At 51.5% G+C, this 24,568-nt stretch overlaps 1 protein-coding gene across 4 annotated transcripts in view; it reads left to right on the top strand.

Annotated features, from left to right (window-relative positions):
- ERN1 (endoplasmic reticulum to nucleus signaling 1) overlaps positions 1 to 22,486 on the top strand; it is an 85,547-nt gene extending 63,061 nt beyond the window's left edge. For 2 of the 4 annotated variants that reach the window (XM_082604289.1, XM_082604292.1), the window contains 12 exons: positions 2,637 to 2,755; positions 5,313 to 5,504; positions 7,545 to 7,815; positions 8,593 to 8,683; positions 8,947 to 9,136; positions 9,976 to 10,075; positions 10,310 to 10,509; positions 13,884 to 14,031; positions 15,307 to 15,434; positions 16,919 to 17,042; positions 17,481 to 17,548; positions 18,071 to 22,486. In XM_082604289.1, the coding sequence (XP_082460415.1) occupies positions 2,637 to 2,755; positions 5,313 to 5,504; positions 7,545 to 7,815; positions 8,593 to 8,683; positions 8,947 to 9,136; positions 9,976 to 10,075; positions 10,310 to 10,509; positions 13,884 to 14,031; positions 15,307 to 15,434; positions 16,919 to 17,042; positions 17,481 to 17,548; positions 18,071 to 18,280 (1,841 nt within the window). In that variant the 3' untranslated portion in view covers positions 18,281 to 22,486. Of the gene's footprint in view, positions 1 to 2,636; positions 2,756 to 5,312; positions 5,505 to 7,544; positions 7,816 to 8,592; positions 8,684 to 8,946; positions 9,137 to 9,975; positions 10,076 to 10,309; positions 10,510 to 13,883; positions 14,032 to 15,306; positions 15,435 to 16,918; positions 17,245 to 17,480; positions 17,549 to 18,070 lie in introns of those variants that run through there. The other 2 variants (XM_082604291.1, XM_082604290.1) reach the window with 2 other exon arrangements.
- Positions 22,487 to 24,568: the final 2,082 nt, after the last annotated feature.

The raw sequence follows: 24,568 nt of genomic DNA, 5'->3' as shown, positions 1-24,568 counted from the left end.
AGTGGAGGGAAAAAAGAACTGATGGGCAGAGGCCATTAAAATCACAGGACTACTTAGTTTTACGAAGCAGTTAAGGGATACATTGTCTACCAGTGGTTAAGAAGTGAAAAAATTTTGGAAACTAAGGAAATGTGTGAGACCAAAAAAAAACCCAGAAAAAGTCTTCATGGCTCAGTTGCAAAATGATATTCTTTTGTTTTATTTATTTATTTATTTATTTTGGCTGCACCTTGCGGCATGCAGGATCTTTCGTTCCCCAGCCAGGAATTGAACGTGTGCCCCCTGCAGTGGAAGTGCAGAGTGTTAACCACTGGTTCTCCAGGGAAGTCCCGAAATGATATCCTTTTAAAATGGAAAGGTTTTGCAAGTAAGAAAACTGAGAAACCCAACAAGGTATAAAGAAGTAATTAGGGATGCACCCCACAGTTCGGAGAGCCCTTTTGAGAAACTTCAAAGCTGGTCATTTCTAAATAAGGTAGTGGGACTGAGTGATAATTTTGTGTAGACTGAGGGCCACGGGTAAAAGGATATGCTCATTTATGTTCAAATATGTCCTCTGATTTGGTGATTGTGGACGACATTAAGGATATCCTCACATTCACCTTAATCTTGAAAATAAGATGAGTTCTCCAGGCTTGAGTGGTGTGGTCTGTGGGTTACCCCAGAGCAGTGGCCCTAACCTGGGGTGCTCTCAGCTTCACCTGGGACCTACGTCAGATAGACACGCATGACCCCTGGAGCTCCTGATCCAGGAGGTTCGGGGCAGGGCCTGTGCTTTCAGCTCTGGAGCCTGGACATAATTGGATGGTGATAGATCCATCACTAAGACCAGGTTCTGTTTGTACAGAAGTGTTTCAGGAGCTCATGATTACATTTGTAGCACAGCGGTTCAGGGTGCGCTCCAAGATATTGCTAAAGGCCCCACTACGGGGGAGGCCTGCTTACAAAGACTACAGGACGAAGAGGGGGTTCGGGCTAACCCCTTCTGGCGCAGTGTGTTGGGAGGTGCCCTGCCGAGGGGTGGGACTTGGAGCTCTTAGAGCAGTGGGCGCTGCAGTGCAAGGTGGTATGTGGAGGGGACACCTCATTGCTCTTAGCGAGACGGTCTCTTGTTAGTGAGCCTCAGAGGTACCTGGTGAGACTCCTGGTCGGATCCCTGGGCCCCACCGGCAAGTGCAAATCAGAGGTCTGAAGCGGGGCCACCAGTTCAGGATATGCCGCCGTCTCAGCGTTCCTTGGAAGACAAGGGGAACTTGGTGGTGGCTCAGAACAAACTTAGGCTTCCCTTAGCGAACAGTGTTACGGTACAGATAGAGAACTGACCCAAAGAGAGAGAGTTCAAGGGGCTTTCTCCAGATGAGAAATGTACGTAGCTCGGACTAGTGCTTGTTTGTTTTTGTCTTGGAAGTACATACCATACGATCTTTGATAGGTTTGGGAGAACAGAGGACAGATCATAGGGTGAGACTGGAACTGGGGTGAGATCTGATTGCTGTGAGAGAACAGAGAAGAAAGCAGTCAGGGTGCTGAGAGCCCAGCTTGAGAGAGTGACTGGCTCTTCCGGGCGGTGTGTGGAGTTGTTTAACTTCAGAACTAAAGAGATCGTCCAGCCATATCAAATGTCGTGGCTTTTATTTTATTCAGCTCTGTCCCTCGCACACAGTACATGCTCAATAAACGTGTAATGAATGGCTGCTAGGCAGCCTTGAAATAGTTGTGTGGGGAACAGTGAAGGAACAAACAGGGACCCGGGATCCCCAATCCATCCAGTAAATGTGCTGTCTTCTGAATAACTCACCACTTCCCAGGAGGGAAGCTCGTGTTTAGGTAGTGGGAATAGAACTCCACCTGTGCGATTTAAACACCAAGATGGGGACTTGGTACCCTTAGTGGAGTGATGTGACAGGGGTCAGCGTTGAAGGGAGAACTCCTTGAGCTTTTTTTTTTTTTTTTGGACGATATCTTTTTTGATAAATTTATTTATTTATTTATTTTTGGCTGCGTTGGGTCTTTGTTGCTGCATGCGGGCTTCCTCTAGTTGCAGCGAGTGCGGGCTACTCTTCGTTGCGGTGCACCGGTTTCTCACTGTGGTGGCTTCTCTTGTGGAGCATGGGCTCTAGGCACATGGGCTTCAGTAGTTGTGGCATGTGGGCTCAGTAGTTGTGGCACACAGGCTTAGTTTCCCTGCAGCACGTGGGATCTTCCCGGACTGGGGCACGAACCTGTGTCCCCTGCATTGGCAGGCGGACTCTCAACCACTGTGCCACCAGGGAAGCCCCCTCCTTGAGCTTTTAATGAAGCTTCATAGTGCCTCACAGTGTACGCCCTTGATTAAGGATTATCCACATGAGCCTTGCTCTGAACGTGTCCTGGACATCCCCATCCCTCTCGTGACAAGGACACTTCTTTGCTCCTTGTGAGATTCAGAATACTGCACTAATGCCACTGAGGAATAAAAGTTCTGTCTTGATGGAATTTCTCTTGTCACTACCTCCCGCTTTCCCTCACTTTACAAATGTGAGCATGTGCATCGTGGGCCCTTCACTGGGTAGCGACGGTGGCTTAAGCTTAGTGGGTCAAGTGCGACCACCGTGTGGAGAAACTGTTCTCATTAGAGGTTGCGCTTCCTCTCACAGGACACCACGAGACCCCGCTGTCTGCATCTACCAAGATGCTGGAGCGATTCCCCAACAATCTGCCCAAACACCGGGAAAATGTGATTCCTGCTGACTCAGAGAAAAAGAGCTTTGAGGAGGTGAGTGGGGAAGTGGACAGTCAATTGGTGACCCCTCATGTCAGGTGCTGGAGGATAAGGCATTTGTCCTGCCTTTATAAATTTATTTATTTATTTATTTTTGGCTGAGTTGGGTCTTTGTTGCTGCGCACAAGCTTTCTCTAGTTGCTGCGTGCGGGCTTCTCATTGCGGTGGCTTCTCTTGTTCTGGAGCACGGGCTCTAGGCACACAGGCTTCAGTAGTTGTGGCTTGCGGGCTCTAGAGCGCAGGCTCAGTAATTGTGGCACACGGGCTTCATTGCTCCGTGGTATGTGGGATCTTCCCGGACCAGGGCTTGAACCTGTGTCCCCTGCATTGGCAGGCGGATTCTTAACCACTGCACCACCAGGGAAGCCCTGTCCTGCCTTTAGAGCCTGCAGTCCACTCAGGAGGGGAGAGTGGTACATGGGAATCCACAGCAAACAAAGTGCTGAGGACTGACAGGGAGGAAGGGGGCTTCCGGGAGGCTGTGGGAGAGGCAGGGGGCGCTGGAGGGGAGCATGCAGAGGTAAAGGCCTGGAGGGGGCCTAACCCTGCATGTCCAGCTCTGGGGCTGAGGAGACAGCCTGACTGCATCCAAGGATGCCCAGTGGGGAACGGGGGGCAGGGGATGGGATCACACGGCTACAGAGGAACCGTATTCCAAGCCGGGCAGCAAGCGAAGAGCTGACAAAGAGAGCAGGTGGGGGGACTGAGGTTTTCTGAAGCCAGGCATGGCCTGTTGAAAGTGGCCTGCTTTGGCCGCTCGGTCTGGCGGGGACCCAGGGCACCCACAGAATGGGTGTGGAGTAGTGGGGAGGCCCTGGCCCAGGCCGCCCTCCTGAGCCCCGGGAGACAGCCTGCTGTCAGGGTCTCAGCTGGAGGCAGACGGCCAGCCAGGCTAGCATGATTCGAGGGGAGTTTTCGTTCACACTGTGGGCAGTTCTGGGGTTCTCTGAGCGTACTTGGGCCTGAAGCGCGTGGGGAGGGAGTGGATCGGGCCCCAGACCAGGAGCCTGGAGCTTCAGATGAGACGCTCGGCAGCCCCACAGAACTCCACCTCTGTCTCATCTGCTGACGTCCTTGCCGGAAACTGGGGGCAGGGAGCCCATCGCTTTGCCCAGGTGGGCAGCCTTCTGGGGCACGGAACAGGTGGGGAGGCTGGAGGTCTGACCATTCGGGCTTGGCGGCTCCTGCAGCCCTGCCGTGGCGTCCGGCCTGAGAAGGGGCCGTGGGCAGGGTCAGAGGAGGAGGGGAGCGGCTGGCTGATGTGAGGGCTGTGATGGCGTCAGATTCACGTTAGAGATTTAGATTTTATCCAGAGAGAAAGGAGAAGAAAATCACATGGATGTTTAAGATTCCAGGGTGCGCTGAGTTGTCCCTCATCTCCGGAGAGAGCCAGGTTGGAGATAGCATTGGCGCCCTAAAATCTTGATCTGATTCTGATCTGATTAAAGCCAAGCGTATTTATTATTGAACACTTAGAAAACATAAATTTAAAGAAGAAAACTAAACAATACCCGTAACCGATCACCCACCCAGAGATGGCTGTAGTTGAGGTTTTCCTGTTTAATCATTTAATTTTGAACAAAGAGTCGTTTAAAAGTCCATGAAAATACTCTGAGGTGCATTTATCTGGTAATAAGACTAACTTTTTAAAACAAACACACGTGAGCAAATATAACTAAATGAGTGTTGTCTCTGGTCACATGCTCAGCAAACATTCCTCAGCTGCCACCAGCCACAGGCCCCCGCGCCCTGTGGGAGGGTCTGTAGGACGGGGAGGCAGGGTGCTGCGTTAGTCTGGGGGGTGAGAACTGTGAGCGTGTGGGATGCCAAGGAGGCCGTGTGTCCATTTCACCAGGCAAGTGATAATGGCACACCTGGAACAGTAGGTGTTTGAGAACAGATCAATGCATTTTTCTTGAAGTCCTAGAGATTCTGAGGCGCTTCGGCAGAAGCTCCTCTTTATCTGAGTTAATTTTGGGCTCTAACAGAGGGTTCTGATGCTTTTTAAAAACTTTGAAAAATAGTGGACTGTTTGAGTACGTGATTTTGGGTTTGGAGTTGCACTGAAAGCTTACAAGCAACATAAGAAAGCGGCTTTATTACTTTATAGCTGTGTGTGCGTGTGCGTGCGGTTTTCCTTTTTAATGTGAAATGCTGTTACCACATTGACTACCAACCTTCCGCCAGACTTGTTACCTATGATTTCAGAGTTCTCCCAAACATCAAATCTACCATGAAAGGATGTTTTTGCCTTTAATAAGGATTTTCAAAAGAATATAGTGTCTGAAGGCACTTTCAAAAGTGTTTCTCTAAAAACCGTTTTTGAGTAATGATACTCTCACTGCAAGAGTGCCTAGCCTCTCAAGGCAGTTGCTTTGAGAAAGGCAACAATTATCTGGTTTTGTGGTCTTTGGGTGGGCTTTAAAAAAAATCCAACATGTTTCACAGCATAGTCATTCCTCGTAAATAGTCATTGCCTCTCTTTGTTGTTTGGCTCATTTATATCTGACTAGAAATTTTGCAGTGATGTCGCCACTCTCTCCCATGCAAGGTTATCGACCTGGTTGACCAGACTTCAGAAAACGCACCTACCACAGTTTCTCCAGATGTGGAAGAGAAGTTCGCTCATGCCCCCGCCAAGCCCGAGGCCCCCGTGGACTCCATGCTCAAGGACATGGCCACCATCATCCTGAGCACCTTCCTGCTCATTGGCTGGGTGGCCTTCATCATCACCTACCCCCTGGTAAAGCTCCACTCCTTCCCTTTCCCCTCCCACGTGTTTCTGAACCTTTGCCCATCACCCGATGTTAGTGAGGTCCAGACAAAGGCGGCAAAGAAGCAAATACATTTCTTTTCCCACTTAAAAGTCAATATTGGCTTATCTTCAAAAACATTGTAATTAGAGAGACACTCACTTCTCAGGAAAGGACAGTTTTGTACCTACATCTTATAGTTTGACTGTAAAAACTGATTTGGAAACCTTGCTTGCAAATCATTTTAAAAACTGTATTTTCTTTTTTTAAGACTACACATAATACATGAAAATCTGTTATTAAACTTTCCTCCCTTAAAAGCTGTCTGTTTAGGGACTTCCCTGGCAGTCCAGTGGTTAAGACTTCGCCTTCCAGTATAGGGGTTGAGGGTTTGATCCATGGTCAGGGAGCTAAGATCCCACATGCCTCACAGCCAAAACTCCGAAACATAAAACAAAAGCAATATAGTTACAAATTCAATAAAGACTTTAAAAATGGTCCACATTAAAAATTTTAAAAATCTTAAAAAAAAAAAAAAGAAACCTGCCTCTTAGAGATATCAGATAGAGTGAGAAAGGCGGCATGGTTATTCCTTCGACTTTCTAGTTGGAAATAAGTGGCTAAAATTACATAGTTGAGTAGGTTGTGGGTTGGATAAAATATTCTGGAGGAATATTCTTTCTTTCTTTTTTTTTTTTTTTTTTGGCCTCACCACACAGCTAAAGCTAACAGTATCTTAGTTCCCCGACCAGGGATTGAACCTGGGCCCTCGGCAGTGAGAGCACAGAGTCCTAACCACTGCACCGCCAGGGAATTCCCTGGAGAAATATTCTTTCATCAAGATGCTTGGAGCATTGAAACCTTACCATCTTAGAACACAAGCGCTCCATAAGCTCACATCCCTGTGGAGGAATGAGGATGACAGGCCCATTGTGGCACTTCCCATTTGTCACAATGTGTCCACCTGCATTGTTTTTTTTTTTAGCCTCACCCAGTTCTTATTCTTATCTATCCCCTGCCCACAAATAAAGAAACTTGACTCTGGGAAGTTAAGTAACTTTCCCAAGGTAACTCAGCTAGTAGATGGAATTTCCAGGATTGCAACCCAAGTTGAAAGAAAGAGAGCGAGATCTCTAGAAAACTCCCAGGGGGGTGTTGGCTACACACCCATCCCTGCAGTCAACTTCCCATGCAGGGGTAGTAATTAATAATCACAGGTCGCTGCCACTTCAAACTATGATGGAATGAATTGTACAGACTAAATGAGAAGAGTGGGGGGTGTGGGGAAGGCAGCATGATGAAATGGGAGTGGGACCTCGGCCAGGCTCCCTGTGTTTCAGTCCTACTCTGCCACATCCTGGCTGTGCAGCTATGGGCAGATGGCCAGGTGGCCCCGAGCCCCAGTGGCGTCCCCGCCTCTGCACTGCTGGTGATCTGTGCACCAACCTCTGTCACGTGCACGGCCATGGTAGACAGCAAGCCTGGGTCTTCCCTGTGTCCACCACACTCTCAGCCACCTGGTACCCATTCTTCCTGTTTGGTTTCACTCTTGCAACAATTCCCAGACTTTTGTGGATTTTTCTTTTTTTTGGCCGCACCGTGGGGCATGCAGGGTCTTAGCTCCCCGACCAGGGGTTGAACCCACACCCTCAGCAGTGACAGCGTGGAGTCCTAACCACTGGACCGCCAGGGAAGTCCCCCAGACTTTCATAAAAGTCCCAGAATTGTAGAGTTGACTGGAACCCCTTCCATCTGGCCCCGCCCTCCCCCTCCAGTGGAATCCCTCCCCTGCTGCCCCTGCAGGGCCCCTCCAGCTGGGGGATGGGCTGTACTGGGAAGTCTAACCGGCAGGAAGAGCTCCGATCGCTGACCGCGTTGTGCCCCCCGCGGCCTTCTCACTGGTCTCGTCCGGCCCCGTGGGGTCACCTCAAGTGTCCCCTCTTCCTCCGCCACAGGACCCTGCCCCGTCCCGCCCGCGTTCGCGCTGGGCGCCGGGCTGCACTAGCCGTGGTGTGGGTTTCTCTTCCCAGAGCAGACGTCAGCAGCGGCAGCTCCAGCACCCGCAGTTTCAGAAGGAACTGGAGAAGATCCAGCTCCTGCAACAGCAGCAGCTGCCTTTCCACCCACCCGGAGACGTCGCGGCTCAGGACGCCGAGCTCCTGGACTCGTGCGGCCAGTACTCGGAGAGCTCGGCCACCAGCACCCCCAGCACGTCCCCCAGAGTCTCCAACCACTCGCTCCACTCCAGCGGCTCCGCCTCCAAGGCTGCCACCAGCCCCTTCCCGGACCAGGATGACGAGGGTAAAGCGAGTTGCCATTTTGGTGCCGCCTTCTCTTTCGCTGGAGCACGACCTGAGGACCGTAAAGCCCCATGCCCTTCCTGGGGGTCTCCACGGGATTATGAAGTGCTGTTCCCAAGGGTTCACCGAGGTTCTCCCCCCACTCCCCCCCCCTCCGGGGGCTGGGTTTCTGCCCCATCCGAGGCCTCTCCCCCGCAGAGGGAGCCACCACGGCCCTCCCTCCATCTTGCTGCACAAAGGGCTGAGAGTCGCTGCTGACCAGAGGTGCGCTGGCCCTCTGGTTCGAGAGCATCCCTGAGGCCGGCCAGTGGCCACGTGTAAAGGTGCAGCTGTTGATCTGCTTTCATCCGGGAGGTGGGCTCAGGCCGGCGGTCAGGGCCGATAGTCTGAGGGGATTGATGTAGAACCAGTGCAGGAGACCTCAGAGTCCTGAGTCTCAGGCTGGACACTCTGCTACCGGTCTCTCCATTTCACGCGTCCCCCGGCACTACCCGCATGTTTCCAGTGCAGACCTTTGGGTGGATCTGTAGAGAAGCCCTGTCTTCAGGCTTCTGTCCTCACAGTAATGAAAGTAAAAGCTGGAACAGAGGGCGGGGACAGGCGAGGAGGCGGCCCTGGGCATGACTGGGGAGGGGGCCCAGCAGCTCCTGTTCTCCAGGGCCCCAGGGGCCTAAAACCTCTGAATCCTCATCCCTCAGTCTGAGCTCAGGAAGCTTGTAGCCACTCTAGCCTCAAGGTTGTTTAGGTTGTGTGTGTCCTTTTCTCTGTTGTGTCCCAGATGAGGAAACCAGCATGGTGATGGTTGGGAAAATCTCATTCTGTCCAAAGGACGTCCTGGGCCACGGAGCCGAGGGCACCATTGTGTACCGGTGAGTGGCCTGGAGAGCCCTGAGCCTTCACCACCTCACGTGCAAGCTCCCGACGGCTCCAGGGGCACAGGGGGGTCATCGCAGTGACCAGATGGAAGAGTTCCCCACAGAGGGAAGTGATGGGCGCGGGGCCGCTGGGCGGTTGGTCAGGGCCCCCCGGGCTGTGAGGCCTTCGAGGCAGCCGCTGCGTCAGGTGGAAGGAGTCCCGCAGGCCCAGGGTTCTCCTGGCGCTTCCACAGCCAACCCCGCTCCTCGTCCTGCAGTGGCATGTTTGACAACCGCGACGTGGCCGTCAAGAGGATCCTCCCCGAGTGTTTTAGTTTCGCAGACCGTGAGGTCCAGCTGCTGCGAGAGTCGGATGAGCACCCAAACGTGATCCGTTACTTCTGCACCGAGAGGGACCGGCAGTTCCAGTACATCGCCATCGAGCTGTGCGCGGCCACCCTGCAGGAGGTGGGTGGCCCCAGGTCACCAACGGATCTGCCAGCGCCACCGACGGCTCCCTTCTCCCGGCAGCTCGGGCGCAGTTTTAGGGACTGCCAGTTTACTTATTTTTTAAATTTCTTTTTAGTAACTTTATTGAGGTTACAATACAACGTATTCATTTTCAATGTACGGTTTGATGCATGCTGACAAGGGTATGTACCCATTTTAACCACCAACAGTGGAAATGTAGCGCACTTCCTTCTCCCCAGATTTAGTTGTGTGGTCCCCTCGGCTGCCTGGGGCAGTCTGTGGTTGCAGTTGGTACCTCTCTCCCTCTTGGCCTCCAGGAAACCTGCTCGGTCCTTCCTCCCATCGCCGGTCAGGGCTGGAGTGGGCTAGGAGGATGCTAGTTGATGACTTGAGTCATTAAGGTCATCCATTGAACCCCTTTTGCTCAGTTTCCAGGCTGTGCAACTGTGATATTTCAGTATCATTTGGCTTCACTGCAGGCTTACCTGTATGAGGCAATAAACTTGGGTTTCTTACCCTCTCATCATCTCATTATAAACTAGTAAGCTGGAGCTTTGTTTGCTTGTTTAAGTCCGTCTTTCAGGGGGGAAAAGAAAGTCTGCTGGAAAATACGGATTTGAACGGAGAATATTGTCAGTAAAACTTCCCATTTCTTTGTTAAAATATGATCAAAGAAAAGCAGCCGACCCAATACCAAATGTTAATTAAAGCAAAAACCTTCGGCCGGATTTTTCTAAATAAACTTGAATCACTTAAAAAAAGAGAGAGAGAAGGTAGGCTGAGGAGCGAAGTCCTGAGGGCCCTGTGCCGTGACCCAGCCTTCGTGTCTCTTGCAGTACGTGGAGCAGAAGGGCTTTGCCCACCTCGGCCTGGAGCCCATCACCTTGCTGCAGCAGACCACCTCGGGCCTGGCCCACCTGCACTCCCTTAACATCGGTGAGAAGCCTCCCCTTATCAGGCGGGGGGACAACTTGCTCAGGTGGGCCTTGCCTCTGTCGAAGCTCTTTGCTGCCTCACGGGGTCCCTGTTGTTGAAGAAAGAGAGGAGACTTAATACATTTGAGAGCCAGAACCTTTACAGGTAGCAGCGGGTCTGTTCAGAATCTGAGTAGGGCGCATCCCCGTCGCGGGAGGAGTCCAAGCACGGGACTAACCTGCAGTTTTGTGTTAGTTCACAGAGACCTGAAGCCACACAACATCCTCCTCTCCATGCCCAGTGCACACGGCAGGATCAAGGCCATGATCTCCGACTTCGGCCTCTGTAAGAAGCTGGCAGTGGGCAGACACAGCTTCAGCCGCCGCTCAGGGGTGCCCGGCACAGAAGGCTGGATCGCCCCGGAGATGCTGAGCGAAGACTGCAAGGAGAACCCCGTGAGTGTAGGCGTGGCTCTGTGAAAACTGCGGAGGAAGCAGCCTCGTATTCCCGGGGGATTCAGAGCCTCCAGGCCCAGGGGGGTGGGCTGGAGCGCTCACTGCTGGAGAGGGACTTTCCAGTAGCGGAGAGCTTCTCCCCCAGCAGCACTCCGCCGGCACTCTAACACTGTCTCCTGTCCAGAGGAATGGAAGGGGTGTATGTAGGCAGTTGTCTGTTTTTTCCCCCCTACTCTTCCAATCCTTTCCCCCCCTATTTTGCGCAACTGGAAAATCAGGACTTGCGTAAGGTGAGCAAACTTCCAGTTTTCATTCCAGTTTTAATTTTGTTTTTCCAGCTTTCTATTTTGAGAATTTTTAGACATACAGAAAATTGAGACCAGTGAATACCTCTGTACCTCTACCTAGATTCAACATTCGTCCGTATTTTTCACTTTCTGTCTGTTCCTGCAGCCATTCAAATATGAGTGGCAGGCCTCCCAGCCCTTTACCTTAAACACTTCAGCACACGCCTCCCAAGGACAGGTGCATTCTACCTCCTGACCACCTACCCGTGCTCACACCTCAGCCATTAATACTGTTTCCACTGATACCTAGTGTTCAATCTGTATTCAAGTTTCCCCAGTTGTTCACCAAGTGTCTCTTATAGAGCTGGTTTCTGTTAACCAGGACCCAGTTAGGTGTGTTTGTTACATGGCACTTGATTCTGTCTCCTTTCATCAACACAGTTCTCCCAGCTTGCTTGTCCCACGACGGTGGCTCTTTGCAGAGTCGGGGCACTTCTCTGTAGAATGCCTCACTCAGGATTCGCTCACTCATTTCCTCTTGGTGGTATTTAACTTGCCTGTTCCTTGTATTCCTGTGAACTAGACATAGGTCTAAGGGCTTGACTAGATTCAAGTTAAGTGTTTTTGGTAAGAACAGTCCCAGTCGGGTTGTACCATTACTGCATCCCTAATGGTGATGCCGAGTTGAAGCAGCTGGTGCAGGTGGTGACACTGGCATCTCCCCTTTGTTAGGACTGTGTGGGGCGATACTCTGGCAGAGTGTGAATGTCCCATTACCAACAGTCACTCACCTGATGGTTCAGCATCCATTGGCAATCCTTGCCTGAATCACTGCATTCAGTAGAAATTCTACATTTATTAGCTGACATTTTTCTGTAAAAAAGAACTTTATTTATATTCCTTTTCTCTCTCTCTCTCTGTGGACTCATGGATTTTTAAAAAATAGCAGTATAATCCATTATAGTCCTTATTTATTTTTGTTTGTTTTTGGTTTTGTTCCTCTTCCTTTTGGTACTCAAATTGTTCCGGTTTGGCCAACAGGAGCCCCTTCACGCTGGCTTCTGCATCCTTTTGCTGAGAGCCCAGTCGTGTTTGAGCACCTTGCTTTCTAGCCCAGCAAGACATTGGAGGATTATCTGGCGCTCCCCGATCAGACCTGGGTGGGATCAGCCATCCTAAAATAGATTAGGTTCAGTGGAGCCTCTTATCCTACTCACTGGGGACCGCAGCTGGTCAGTTAATCAGAAAGGTCAGTTACAATGAAGAATCATAAGGAAATACATACACACCTTAAACATTTAATTTTAACTTAAAGTAAGTAATGTGACTCTTTAAGGAAGTCTTTGATGTAAGACAAGATCTTTTTTTTGACTTGGGTCCAAATGAATGGAGTTGTTCATTTTCTCTCTTGCATGAAGCACACTCACATGCCTTCTGTGACTTCTAGATCGAGACTCAGACATTTCAGACACCTCCTAAGCGATTTGAAAGCAGAATCCTAGCTTTCAGCTATTTATATCCCGTCGCTTACAGTTGAGTCTCCCACATCTAATTCCACAGCAGTTTTTGTAGCAACTCCCTCGCACTGAGTCTTTCCAAAAATTCAGCTTACCTCATACTTGGCGGCCCGTGTATTTTATCAGCTTATGGAGTATTTAAACTACAAGAACAAGTGGCAGAAATGAGTTTGGGAAAGAACATAACTGAGCCTAGAGATGAGCCCATAGAGTTGGGGGCAGAGGGGCCCAGCATGCGGGACGCAAGCCCCCAGGGGGCAGCATGAGTGGTGAGGATGCTGGGAATCAGGCAGCATGGGCTGCAGAAAACGGAAAACGGGGAGCATTAACGACACAGTCAGTAGGTGAGAAGTGGCCACCAGGTGAGCGCTTCAGTGGTGGTGGACTTGTCCCTCCTGTCCTGAATCTGTCACCCACCTAAGGAACGTTCTGGTGAAGTAGAACAAAGATGACTGGGCTCGGGAATAAGACCTGCATCTTGTCCTGGTTTGTCGCTATCCAGCAGTGACCCTGGGCTTGTCATTGAGCCTTTCTGTCTTCATCTGGGGATGGTGACATTTGCTCTGCTCACCTCACAGGGCTCTTGTGAAGGGTGTGTTTTCTCCAGTGAGGAAGGTGACGGGCTCCTGGCTTTCTCTCGCTAGAGCCTCACGTTGTCTGGTGGAGAATCCGAGTGGTGGGGCCTGACGTGAGGGACCCACGCCATGCTCGGGAGCCATCCCAGCGTAACACCCCATGTAGACAAGCTAGGCATCATACACGCACATTTCATCTGTAGGCATGGAATGGTTTCATGGGATAAGTGAGACGTGTTATTAGATAACATCAAAGTGAGCTCACGGAAAACTTGTTAACTAATCTTTTTCTGGGACTGTTTTTGAACCAAAAACTCTTTTGTTTTTTTTTGGCCACGCCACGTGGCTTGCAAGATCTTAGTTCCCTGACCAGGGATCAAACCCGCGCCCTCGGCAGTGAAAGTGCGGAGTCCTAACCACTGGACCACCAGGGTATTCCCACCAAAAACTGTTTTTATTTCGTTTATTAACCCAGTGTTAAGACCTGTCATATGTGGGCACCTTGGAAGTCCCTGGGGGTACAACAGGGAAGCAAATGCACAGAAATTCCTGCCCACGAGGAGTTGCGTGCTGGGTGGGTGAAGAATAACTAGCAACAAGGAGAGAGCGTCCTGTGGGCCGAACACTGGTTTGAGCTGCCGTTTTCACGCTTAATGTGTGCATCTAATCTTCACAACAGCCCCATGGGGTCATCCTCATTTCATGGTCATGGATGCTGAGGCGCAGAGTGACCAAGGGGCTTCCGAGAGCCAGTGACAGAGCCAGCAGGCATACCAGGCATTGGCACCAGAGCCCAGTTCTCCACTGGGACCTCCAGCACTCGTGTGGCACCTGCGGGGCGCCCAGCACTGCTCTGAGGCCATCAGAACTGTCAGCTGGTTCTCCCAAGTCACCTTCTAGGTGGAAGAATCAGCAGCAACAGCCCCTTCCTCTGCTGCTGTGTTAGAATGAGAATTCTCCCCTGAAGCCCTCTGATGCCCCGAGTTTCTTTTCAGACCTACACGGTGGATATCTTCTCTGCGGGCTGCGTCTTTTACTACGTGATATCTGAGGGCAGCCACCCTTTTGGCAAGTCCCTGCAACGGCAGGCCAACATCCTCCTGGGCGCCTGCAGCCTGGACTGCCTGCACCCTGAGAAGCACGGTGAGCAGGCAGCAGGGCTGGGGAGCCTCGGGAGCGGCCCGTGTGGGCAGGGGTGGGACTGGCTCTGACTCCCCAGAGGCCCTTCTTTCCAGCTGCTCGCCCTGTGGGCCTCAGTGAACTGACGACTGGGTCCAGAGCTGGTGGAGGGCTGGGTAGCTTGTCCTCGAAGCGCCACCTTCTAAAGCCAAGCGGCTCCCAGGTTCCTTCAGGTCACACGATGACCTGTGTGACCTGGGTAAGGCCCCCATGGAGGACCTCTGTTTTCCAGCTTGTGACTCATGAGGGTTAAATAATCTGAGGTCCCTTCCTGCCCTGACGTTTGGGGAGACGGAAAGGCCATGCTGCAAACACTGGGCTCTCGTGTGTGGGCCAGTGGTCAGCGCGTGCGTCCTGGGCTGAGGATAGACGGGGTGGGTCCTCGCTCTCCAGGCACGCAGGTGACAAGTCTTTCTGCCTGACTTCAGGGTTTCCCGCATTATAATTGGCCTGTGACACCCCACTGTTGCCTTTTGAAAAAATTTAAACTATCTTACTGTTTTGCTCGTGGATTAATTTTCCTTATTCCCCGGAGACAAAACAGATTAGCATAAAGGCCCAGAATCCCATTATACAGTGATGAATGACTGCTACTAATACCTTTGCATATATTATTCTGATCATCTATCTAGACGTGTATGCATATTTTTATTAAAATGGGGTTAAATAGTGCATAGTATTTTGCAGCACACTCGTTTTCTTTTGTTTTGTTTGCGGTATGCGGGCCTTTCACTGTTGTGGCCTCTCCCGTTGCGGAGCACAGGCTCCGGACACGCAGGCCCAGCGGCCACGGCCCACGGGCCCAGCCGCTCCGCGGCATGTGGGATCTTCCCAGACTGGGGCATGAACCCGTGTCCCCTGCATCAGCAGGCGGACTCCCAACCACTGCGCCACCAGGGAAGCCCCAGCATGCTCGTTTTTAAACTTCATCTTGACTCTCTCTGCGTCCGTCCGCATTCAGCCAGCACGTCATCCTGGTGGCCCACAGTCCAGCGCGTGGAGGCACAATGGTGTCACCCGAGCCTCTGATAGCGAGTATTACCAGTCGCTCTTTTTCACTAACCGTGCGGTGAGGACTCTCCTTAGCTGAAGTCTCGTGCAAGCTCTTATGTTGTTGGATTGAGTTCCTGTCCGTAGAGCCTTGAGTCATGGGGCATGCAGACTGTCAGGGTTTTGGGTATTTGCTTGTGGCTTTAGGCTGGTAATAACGAGTCACATGTTTCTTTTCCTCCTCTGTAGAAGACGTTATTGCCCGGGAGTTAATAGAGAAGATGATTGCAATGGATCCTCAGAAGCGCCCGTCAGCGAAGCAGGTGCTGAAACACCCGTTCTTCTGGAGCCTAGAAAAGCAGCTCCAGTTCTTCCAGGTGGAGACATTTGTTTTCTTTATCAAAAATCTTCATGTAACCTTTCCAGTTTTTTTTCCAGAAACTATAGCAAAGGACAAAGAATAAAACAAATGACCCCATAATTCCATAACCGAGAGATAACCACAGTTGACATTTTAATATATTTTCTTCATACGGGCAGACCGGGTTTGGCTCCAGACCACCCTGATAAAGCAAATGTCACAATAAAGTCACATGAACTTTTTGGTTTCCCGGTGCATATAAGAGTTCATGTTTACACTATACTGTACTCTAAGTGTACAATAACATTACGTCTGAGGTCAGGTGTCTTCCAGGGACCTTCAAACTAGCCAGGTCACTTTGTTGTGTGTTTTTTTTTTTTAAACATTATTAACATTTTTTGATTAATGTCCTTTTTATTTATTTATTTGGCTGTGCCAGGTCTTAGTTGTGGCACGCAGGTTCCCTAGTCTCAGCATGTGGGTTCTTTAGTTGCAGCATGTGAACTCTTAGTTGCAGCATGCATGTGGTATCTAGTTCCCCGACCAGGGATCGAACCCGAGCCTCCTGCATTGGGAGCGCAGAGTCTTAGCCACTGGACCACCAGGGAAGTCCCTAGCCAGGTCACTTTGATGATGACAAGATGTAGAGCAGGAATGAAGCTCACACAAAGGAACCTTCACCCCACCAGGGTTAGGATGTAAACTCTCAGTATCTCCAAGTCACGTGTCTTGCGAACACCCCCGGCTTCCATCCGCGTCACTAGCTGTACTGACTTTGCAGCTCAGCACCGTGTGCCCCAGTGCACCTGAGTTGACCGTCGATCCCCACCCCCAGGCTTTCTTCCCACAACTGCAAGTTAGACGGTCAGCCAGTCTAACTTCATCTTCATCAAAGAAAGAAAAGACTGGGCCCCATGAGGCTGCTTGGTGGACCTGTCTTACTGGCGGGGGCTCAGAGAGGCCTGTGCTCAGGTGCATACCTCGGACCCTGAGCAGGATTTAGATCCAGGGCCGGGGCCTCCAGAGCCCACACTGTTGTCACCAGCTTTTCTCCTCTGAAAGAAGTCTTGGCTTCATCTGTCTTTCCTAATTGTTTGAATGAGGAGTGACAACCCTGCATCAGTCATGGCTCTGAGCATGTCCTGTTCCTGTGGGTACACAAAAGTCACAGGATGCGAATCAAAATGGACCTTTTTTTTTTGGTTCATTGATGAATACGGATTGCACACGTGGCCCTGTGTGGCATGTGTGTGTGAAACGCGGGCGAGGCACCACAGGTCTGAGGTGGAGATGGTCCGTGTGGGCCTCTCCTTAGCGAGTAGCAGATGGGGCTGCTCCCGGGGAAGAGGTGATGGACAGGGGAGAAGGCAGGACGCTTGCTGCCCGGCTCTGGGCTGAGGCTCAGGCGGGGGTGGCCGTCCTGGCACTCAGAGTGTCCGTCCTCTGGCTCTCAGAGCCTCTGCACACTGACTGTTACCCATTGTCCTGTCTCCCTCCCAGGACGTGAGTGACCGGATAGAGAAGGAGTCCCTAGACGGCCCGATAGTGAAGCAGCTGGAGCGCGGCGGGCGGGCTGTGGTGAAGATGGACTGGAGGGAGAACATCACTGTCCCCCTCCAGACAGGTGACCTCACGGAGCCCCCGGGGTCAGTGTTGGTGGAAGCGGTTCAAAAGCAGCAGCTGTTTCTGAGAAGCAGACTTGGAAACGGCAACTCCAGGCCGTTTGGGGCTCCAAATACCGCTTCTGGGATTGAGGCTTCCTGTGGTTTGGATACAGGTCACACCATTGCTCTGACGTGGGTCCCAGTTGTCTCTCAGAGTGACAGGTCAGTGACAGGTGTCATGCTCTCCGTGGTCATTTCTGATCGCAGGTGAGAAAGGGAGGTGGAATTGAGACTAACACTGCCGCCCTAGGGTTCAATCTGGGGAAGTGCGCCTGTCAGCGACAAGAATGGAGTTAGGTCATGATTTGGTCTGATTGCTTGATCCCCAGGAGCCCCAGGAATTGTTTTCTTTGGAAATCTGTTTGTCTGTTACATTGCCTGCCTTGTTTTTTTCCTAGATCTGCGTAAATTCAGAACCTATAAAGGCGGCTCTGTCCGAGATCTCCTCCGGGCCATGAGAAATAAGGTGAGGGCTATGAGCACACGGCGGTCCGGGCGGGGCCGCAGCGCAGGCCTCCTGCTCATATCCCTTCTCTGGGGGTCCTCCAGCCCCTCTGGATGAGGACCTCACAGAGGCTGGGAGGCCTTGGCTGCACAGGAAACACTAGAGGCTGCTTCTTCCCCTGAATGAACTTTCTCTTCAGGGATGTTGAGGCGGGGATACAGGTCACAGTGCAACCTCTGCTAGAAGCGGGCTCCCGGGTGCTACATCCTTCGCTGACTTGTTCGGTGCCTGGATGTGCACAGATAAACTTCTGACGGGGGCCCTTCCCGCCCGGGGCTGGCCCCGCCCTCTGCGCCGGCCCCGCCCTCTGCGCCGGCCTGGCCCCGCCCTCCCCGCGCCGGCCTCGCGAGGCCTCGCCAGGAGCGGGTGGGTGGTTCCTTTACCCAGCCTAACGGTCGGTCTTTCTTGAGAGAGGGTTTTGCGCGGGTCCCGCGGCCTCCTCTCTGCTGACCGTGGGTCTGTGTCGCCCCCTCCCGTCTACAGAAGCACCACTACCGGGAGCTGCCCGAGGAGGTGCGGGAGACGCTGGGCCCCCTCCCCGACGGCTTCGTGCGCTACTTCACCTCGCGCTTCCCGCACCTCCTCGCCCACACCTACCGTGCCATGGAGCTGTGCCGCCGCGAGAGGCCCTTCCAGCCCTACTACCACGAGCCCCCCGAGCCCCGGCCCCCAGTGACTCCAGACGCCCTCTGAGCCAGGCGGCCTCCGTGCCGGCGGCCCCGCTGGGACCAAGGGCCTGGTCTCTACAAGCCACAGCCTGGCGTCTCCTGCCGAGCAGGGAGACCAGGCTCCAAAGCCAAGTGCCTCGAGCTGCCTGCTCTGCAGCCAGCAGGGGAGGATGCTGACCCCGGGAAGTGGGAGGCGTGACCCCGTCCCCCCTCCCGACCCACGAGGGAGCTGGGAAGACATTGGCCGTGAAAGCTTGACCATCGGGGGACGGCTGCGAAGGAGGGCCGTTCCCAGAGGCAGAGGGGAGCACCCTCTGCCTTCTCCTGGATGAACTCGCTTCAGACTTCCGTTTCTTTGAAAACTTCCTGTGAGATGCCAGTCTGGGGGCCTTTAAGGAAGAGAGCTGAGGGAACCCTCAGTGGTGCCTACGTGCTGGGACCCGGAGCATCTCTCTTGGACCAGCGGGGCCGAGGTGCACTAAGTGCAGCCTCTGCTAGAAGCAGGGCTCCGGAGGAGAGGGTGCCCAGGAGGAGGAGGACCTTCAGAGGGCGTCGTCCCCAGGGATCGGAGATGCCTCACTGATCACAAACGCGCCCACAGGTTCCCAGGTCACTGTAACCAGTGTTTCCTCGGGAGTGGCGAGAGCCTTGAGGGTGGGGACGCGGTGTGGGGAGAGGCCAGCCTGGAACTCTGGAAGGTGAGTCTGTGTCTGCGGGTCTCTCAGAAACAAAGAGGATGCTGCGTTCTGAGACAGCTGTGGCCCAGGGCACCGGTGGCCTGAATGGTGGCCCTTGGTGGAGTCGTGCCCTGGGGTGCTTGGGGATGTTTAGGAGCATTTGGGGGCAAGAGGTGATAAGTCCCCCGGCCATGAAGGAAAGCAGCTCCGACCCAGGCAGGGACAGGCCTTTGGGACCAGAGGGGAGCAGGCCACATGGGACACTCACGGCCACCCGGGGAGAGCCCTGGCCAGCAGGTAGGCGATGAGGCTGCTCTGTCCCTGGGGCCGGCAGGACGGGCCAGGGGTTAGAGGGCCAAGGCCAGGGTCACCACACACTTCGTGGGCAGGCTTTTATGTTTCTCTTGGCAGATTTTAATAACTTTATATTTTGATCATACTGTAGAATGCTACATTAGCGTGAGCTAAACTTAACTTGAAGCTTGTGAGGAAGTAATGCAAGATATAGAATACATCTTCTATTTTGTAAGGTACCCAAAGTCCCATCCCCTCCAGAAAGAGTGTTCATATGTAGAACATTCTCTAATGCTGAAGAGTAAAACGTTACAGCAACACTATATACACGTATGAAAGTAATATTCTCTAAATTATGTCAATACCATGGGGTTTTTTCCCCCTAAAATTAATACAATTTTTAACTTTAGTTTTAGTCAAAAATTCCTCTGTCTTTTCTCTACCGAGAGCCTTAGAGGTTAAGTGCAGTCAGGGTACCACGTAAGGAAGCGTTTTGCATGTACTTCCTCCAACCAGGGGAATGGATCGTTGCAGTTCGGTCCGAGTGAACCCAGAGACTCCTCTCAGGAGGAAGAACGTTACTGTCTAGTTTTACTAGCTGACAGAGAAATCGCTGTTTCTTCTCCCTGCAAGACGTTTTCTGGTGGTGGATTTGAATGAGGGCCACTCATCAAAAGCGCTCATTCTGCCTCCAGAGAATTCAGTTCCTTTCCTAATGCCTGATGTCACTTTTTTTTCTTTTTTCCTTTAATATTATCCTACATCTTTAAACCTCATCAGTTACCTTACTGAGACCTGGGAACCCCGGCATCCTTGGTCAGCATCGTGGTGTCTTGTACCACGCTGTCTGTTTTCAAGGAGCACAGCCGGACGGTTTTCTTCTCCCCGCTCTGATGCTCCTGAGCCAGCCCCCTCCCGCGCTGTTCTGTGGCGGCTTTGCAGGTCGCTTTGCCGCCGGCCCTGACGGTGAGAGAAGTGGAGAAGGTGCCACGAGCGATTTAAAGGACCGTCAGCTTCCTGTGTTGGGGGCAGTAGGGGGGGGCGGGGCGTTGGCGAGGCGGCTGCCTTGCCTCTTGGTCGCTGCTGAATGTTCTCTCTGGGGAGCAGCCAGGTCATTCTCAGCAGCCCAGGGTTTATGTCATCTCTCTGTTTTGGCCCAGCTTGCCTCCAGGACAGCTTTTTTTTAAATTCCTTTTCTGCTTGCAATACTAGTTTTTAACCACCCAACTTTCTCAAACTCATTTATTCAGTGTATTTCATTTGAGCACTTACTATATGAGCTGGGCAGGATATCGCATGCTAGGGACACAGGTGAACAAAATAGGCAAAACCTCGGCTTTCATACGAGCCAGTGATGGAGAGACCGCAGTGAGTAAATATCAGTGCTGCAAAGAAGATGCGGGTGTGGGGAAGGGCGTGCTTTTGGGGTTTTCACCCATCAGATCCGGGGTCACATTGCCTTCTGTCCATCTTCTCTCCGTCACCTTTGGGAACCCAGTCACCCGTCAGTCCTCCAGGTGGCTTGAAAAGGTCTCTTGTGGGCACCATCTGGTTTGTCCCATCCTGGTCTCCAGAATTCTGGTTTCCTGTTGTGCTCGGCGCAGCGGGAAGGTGTCTTTCTTTCTTGAAAAGAGGGTTCTGCGGCCTGTCGCTTGTCCTGTCACTGCTGAGCTGCTTGATCTTTAGTACGATTCTTGGAAGGCTGTTTGACTTTTTACAAGTACACCATCTTCATCTTTAAGACAGAATTTATTTGCATCTGTTAGGGATCCCAAGGACACCATAATCTATTTAAATCTTGTGTTGACCCTTGTATTGAATCTGTCTTTGGCACACCTGCCAGAATTCTCATGTTGCTTATTGAGTCCTTTTAACTTCAGTTTTTAGAGAGCTCCACCTGTCACTGGGCACCAGAGCGTCTGCACTCTTGGGAATCATTGGTGTTACATGATAAGTCACTAAACCACCTGGTGGCTGATGTATAAAATCCCAGATGCAAAGGTCCCCTCCCATCTCCCCCTCACTCAGTGCAAGAGTCATCATAGGCTCTTCCCAGGGAGACATTATTCCGACCCATTACATGTATTTCAGTGGAAGAGCCACAGGTTAGTGGGTCCAGCAAAGTGCTTCCTTCCCACCAACTGGAGAAGAAAGGTCCTTATCAGAGCTCGCCCTGATGCTTTGGGGGAGGTTTTGTGTGAACGCGATTCATTTTATTACCGCAGTGAAAGAGATGAACTGGTGGTTGATCTGACCTCGAAGGTGTGGGGGGCCTTTGGGTTGCAGGGCTCTGTCCTCTTGGCCACTTTCTTCTCTGAAGTTGGACTGTGGCCAGGCTTGGATTTCCCGGGACTCTTCTCATTGTGCATCTCTGTTCATCGGATCCTCAGCCTTGAAGTCCTCCAGGAAGGTGGGCTGGTTCCGTTTTCACAGCTTTCTGTGCTGGAAGACAGAGCACAGCACACCCGTAAGGAGCCTCTTTAAATTCTCTTTAGCTTTCTCTCTGCTCATTTAGCTTCTGAAATCCCTTTTCCTCGTATTTTCCAGTGTTTCTTTTCCTTGGCCACCCTTCACCATCCTGGAGTAGTTGTTTCAGTTGACTGTGGCCTGGCGCGTTGGCCTTGCCTGGAAGAAAGTTGCCAGGTGTCCTGTACAGATGAGCCAGAATTCCGCCTTCCAGTGTTGGACCCATTATCCTTTAAACCAAAGTGTCTACTCTTCCTGTACTTGGTTTTCTTTATGAAACAGTGATTTCCACGAATAACAGGTTCTGATTTTTTTTTTATCGGCACTTAAATCCTCTCTGTATTCATTGGAAAACCACAAAGACAGCATCTGCGATGAGCCTCCCCCCCTAGAGCAGCCTTAACCAACACTTCCAGCCAAAGTCCCCACCCCGCTCGCCTCACCCCGTGCTCTTGAGTGTCTGGCGGGTACAGTATTCCTTTTCAGTGTCCCAGAAGCTGTGACGGGGGAGTCCCCGCTTACCTAGAAAGCATTACCGGTCAACTCTGCAGCATTCTCAGATGCAAACCTTATGTAGTGTTCTTTTTGCAATGACCTATTTATTTAACCTATTTATATTTATTTAATTTTTACTCTGAAGTGTATCCAGTGACAATTGCACTTGCTTAAAGCACATCAGATTTGCTTTGGACAACACCCCTGACCATTTTAAAACTGGAAAAGGAAAAGTTATACTGTATCCTTCCACAGGATGGACGCCTTATAGTAGTTTTGTCATTAAAGGATCAATAATTTGGTTGGGGTAAACATGTTAATTTTTAAGTGATTTTTTTTTTTTAATTCTGTGCCATTGTGTCTTCTCTGTGGACAGTTAATTGTTTGATGGGTCTGTGTTAATTGTGTGATACAATCCTCTGTGGAACCTAAAATCCTCTTTTTAGCTTTATATTTTATAAACTGCCAGATTGTACAATTTTTATGTGTATTTTTAAAGCTTGATGATGTGAGGGTATCTAAGTTCAACGGCCTATTTTTGTACCTCCTGTACAGTTTTATAATTCTGCTGATTGATAATGGCACCTTATGTTGAACCAACCACAAATAAAAGTAGCTTTAGATTTGGAAGCCAGCTCCATCTTCTTAGAGACTTGACCACCGCTCTCAGACCAGGGGGTCGTTCTTGGCTGTCTTCCGGGGTAGAAGTCTGGCTGGTGGAGCGGGAGCAGTGGGCTTAGCGGGTGGGAGGATGGACGGGAGGGGTGTGTTTGTTTACTTGCTGGTGTTCATGACAGGGTCCGGGGGCTGGAGAGTCCTCCTTAGTTTCTGTGGGCAAAGCTTCCTTGAAACACTGCAGGAAGTCCCCCAAAGTATTGATTTGGGCTGAATTCCAGGAAGGTGGCCATGTTGGGACAGACATGCCTCCTGATGAGGCCGGGTTTGGGGCAGGTGTAAATAGGTTATAGGACCGGGAAATCCACAAGGGGAAAAACACCAGGGAGGTAACTCAGCCAACACAGCTACAGGAAAGCCACGACCTGTGCGTGTCAGAAGCACATAAGACATCTGCCCAGACGCCAAGGAATGAACTCAGCAGCTGGTCTGTTGGATTTTAGGATCCTGCCAACATGCTTTCACCTTCTCTTACCCCATCCGCTCTGGTGAAATTAGAGGAGGCTCTGCTTTCTCTTGCACCACCAGGAAGGAGCTGCTCACAGGAGGACCCCGAGGGCCCACCGGCCCCAGGACAGCGTAGCAGGAGCTCTGCGTGGAGGCTGGCTCCCTCTGCTCTGCCAACCAGCGTCCCATCCCCCTACTCCCCACCCCCACCCCCGCCCAGTGGGCACCAGGAGTGCACCTGAGAGCCGTGGACACACCCTCTGTCCGAAGCACTGGTCCTTGGATGCAGCCAAATCCAAGGGAGCACGCGGGGCTTCAGGACCCTGTTGGCACCTGCTGGCTGCCTCCTGTTGTTGCTTGATGGCAGCAGAGACAGCTCTTGGGTTCCCCGCAGAGCTGTTAAGCCAGGGCTGGGATCGTGTTCTGGACTGGCTGATAGCACCCTCAGCTGCCCCTGAGAACAGGGAGAGGTGCGGGCCCTCAGGAGGGAGGCCAGCAGGTGGTCAGGCCAGGGCCACAGTCTCAGGGCACTGAGGTAGGGTGTGTCGCTTTCATGCTGAGTCAGGGTAGGGCTGGGAAGAGGGTGTTTTTTTGTGAGTGTTTTTGTTATTAAATATATGTGCAGATATACCCAACTGTATTCCATCAGTGAATGTACTTATTTGTACTATCTTTCTATGTTTGTCCCATCTCTCTCATGTGTGCTAGACCCATGCCGTAGCTTCACGAGACCATAACAGCCAACATCACAGCCCAGCCTGCTTGCCCTTCCCGCGGGGCTGGGCACTGCACTGGGCCGTCTGTGCCCCAGTGGCTGGTGGGCCTCATTCCTCTCTCTCCCTGCAGACCAGTATTTCCCCAAGATCAAGAACATTTAAATGAAATTAGAGCATTCTTTAACACCATACACAAAAACAAGCTCAAAATGGATTGAAGACCTAAATGTAAGGCCAGATACTGTAAAACTCATAGAGGAAAACATAGGCAGAAAACTCTCTGACATAAATCACAGCAAGGTCTTTTTCAATCCATCTCCCAGAGTAATGGAAATAAAAACAAAAATAAACAAATGGGACCTAATGAAACTGAAAAACGTTTGCACAGCAAAGGAAAGTATAAACAAAATGAAAAGATGACCCACAGAACGGGAGAAAATATCCACAAATGATGCGACCGACAAGGGATTTGTCTCCAAAATTTACAAATGGCTCATGCGGCTTAATACCGTCAAAACAAAGAACATTTAACATCCTTCACTT

The sequence above is a fragment of the Mesoplodon mirus genome, assembly GCF_964341445.2.
Source record: "Mesoplodon mirus genome assembly, chromosome: 18".
NCBI classification, from domain to species: domain Eukaryota; kingdom Metazoa; phylum Chordata; class Mammalia; order Artiodactyla; family Ziphiidae; genus Mesoplodon; species Mesoplodon mirus.
Note: the sequence above shows the minus strand (reverse complement) of the source record. Positions and strands in the feature narration are given on the sequence as shown.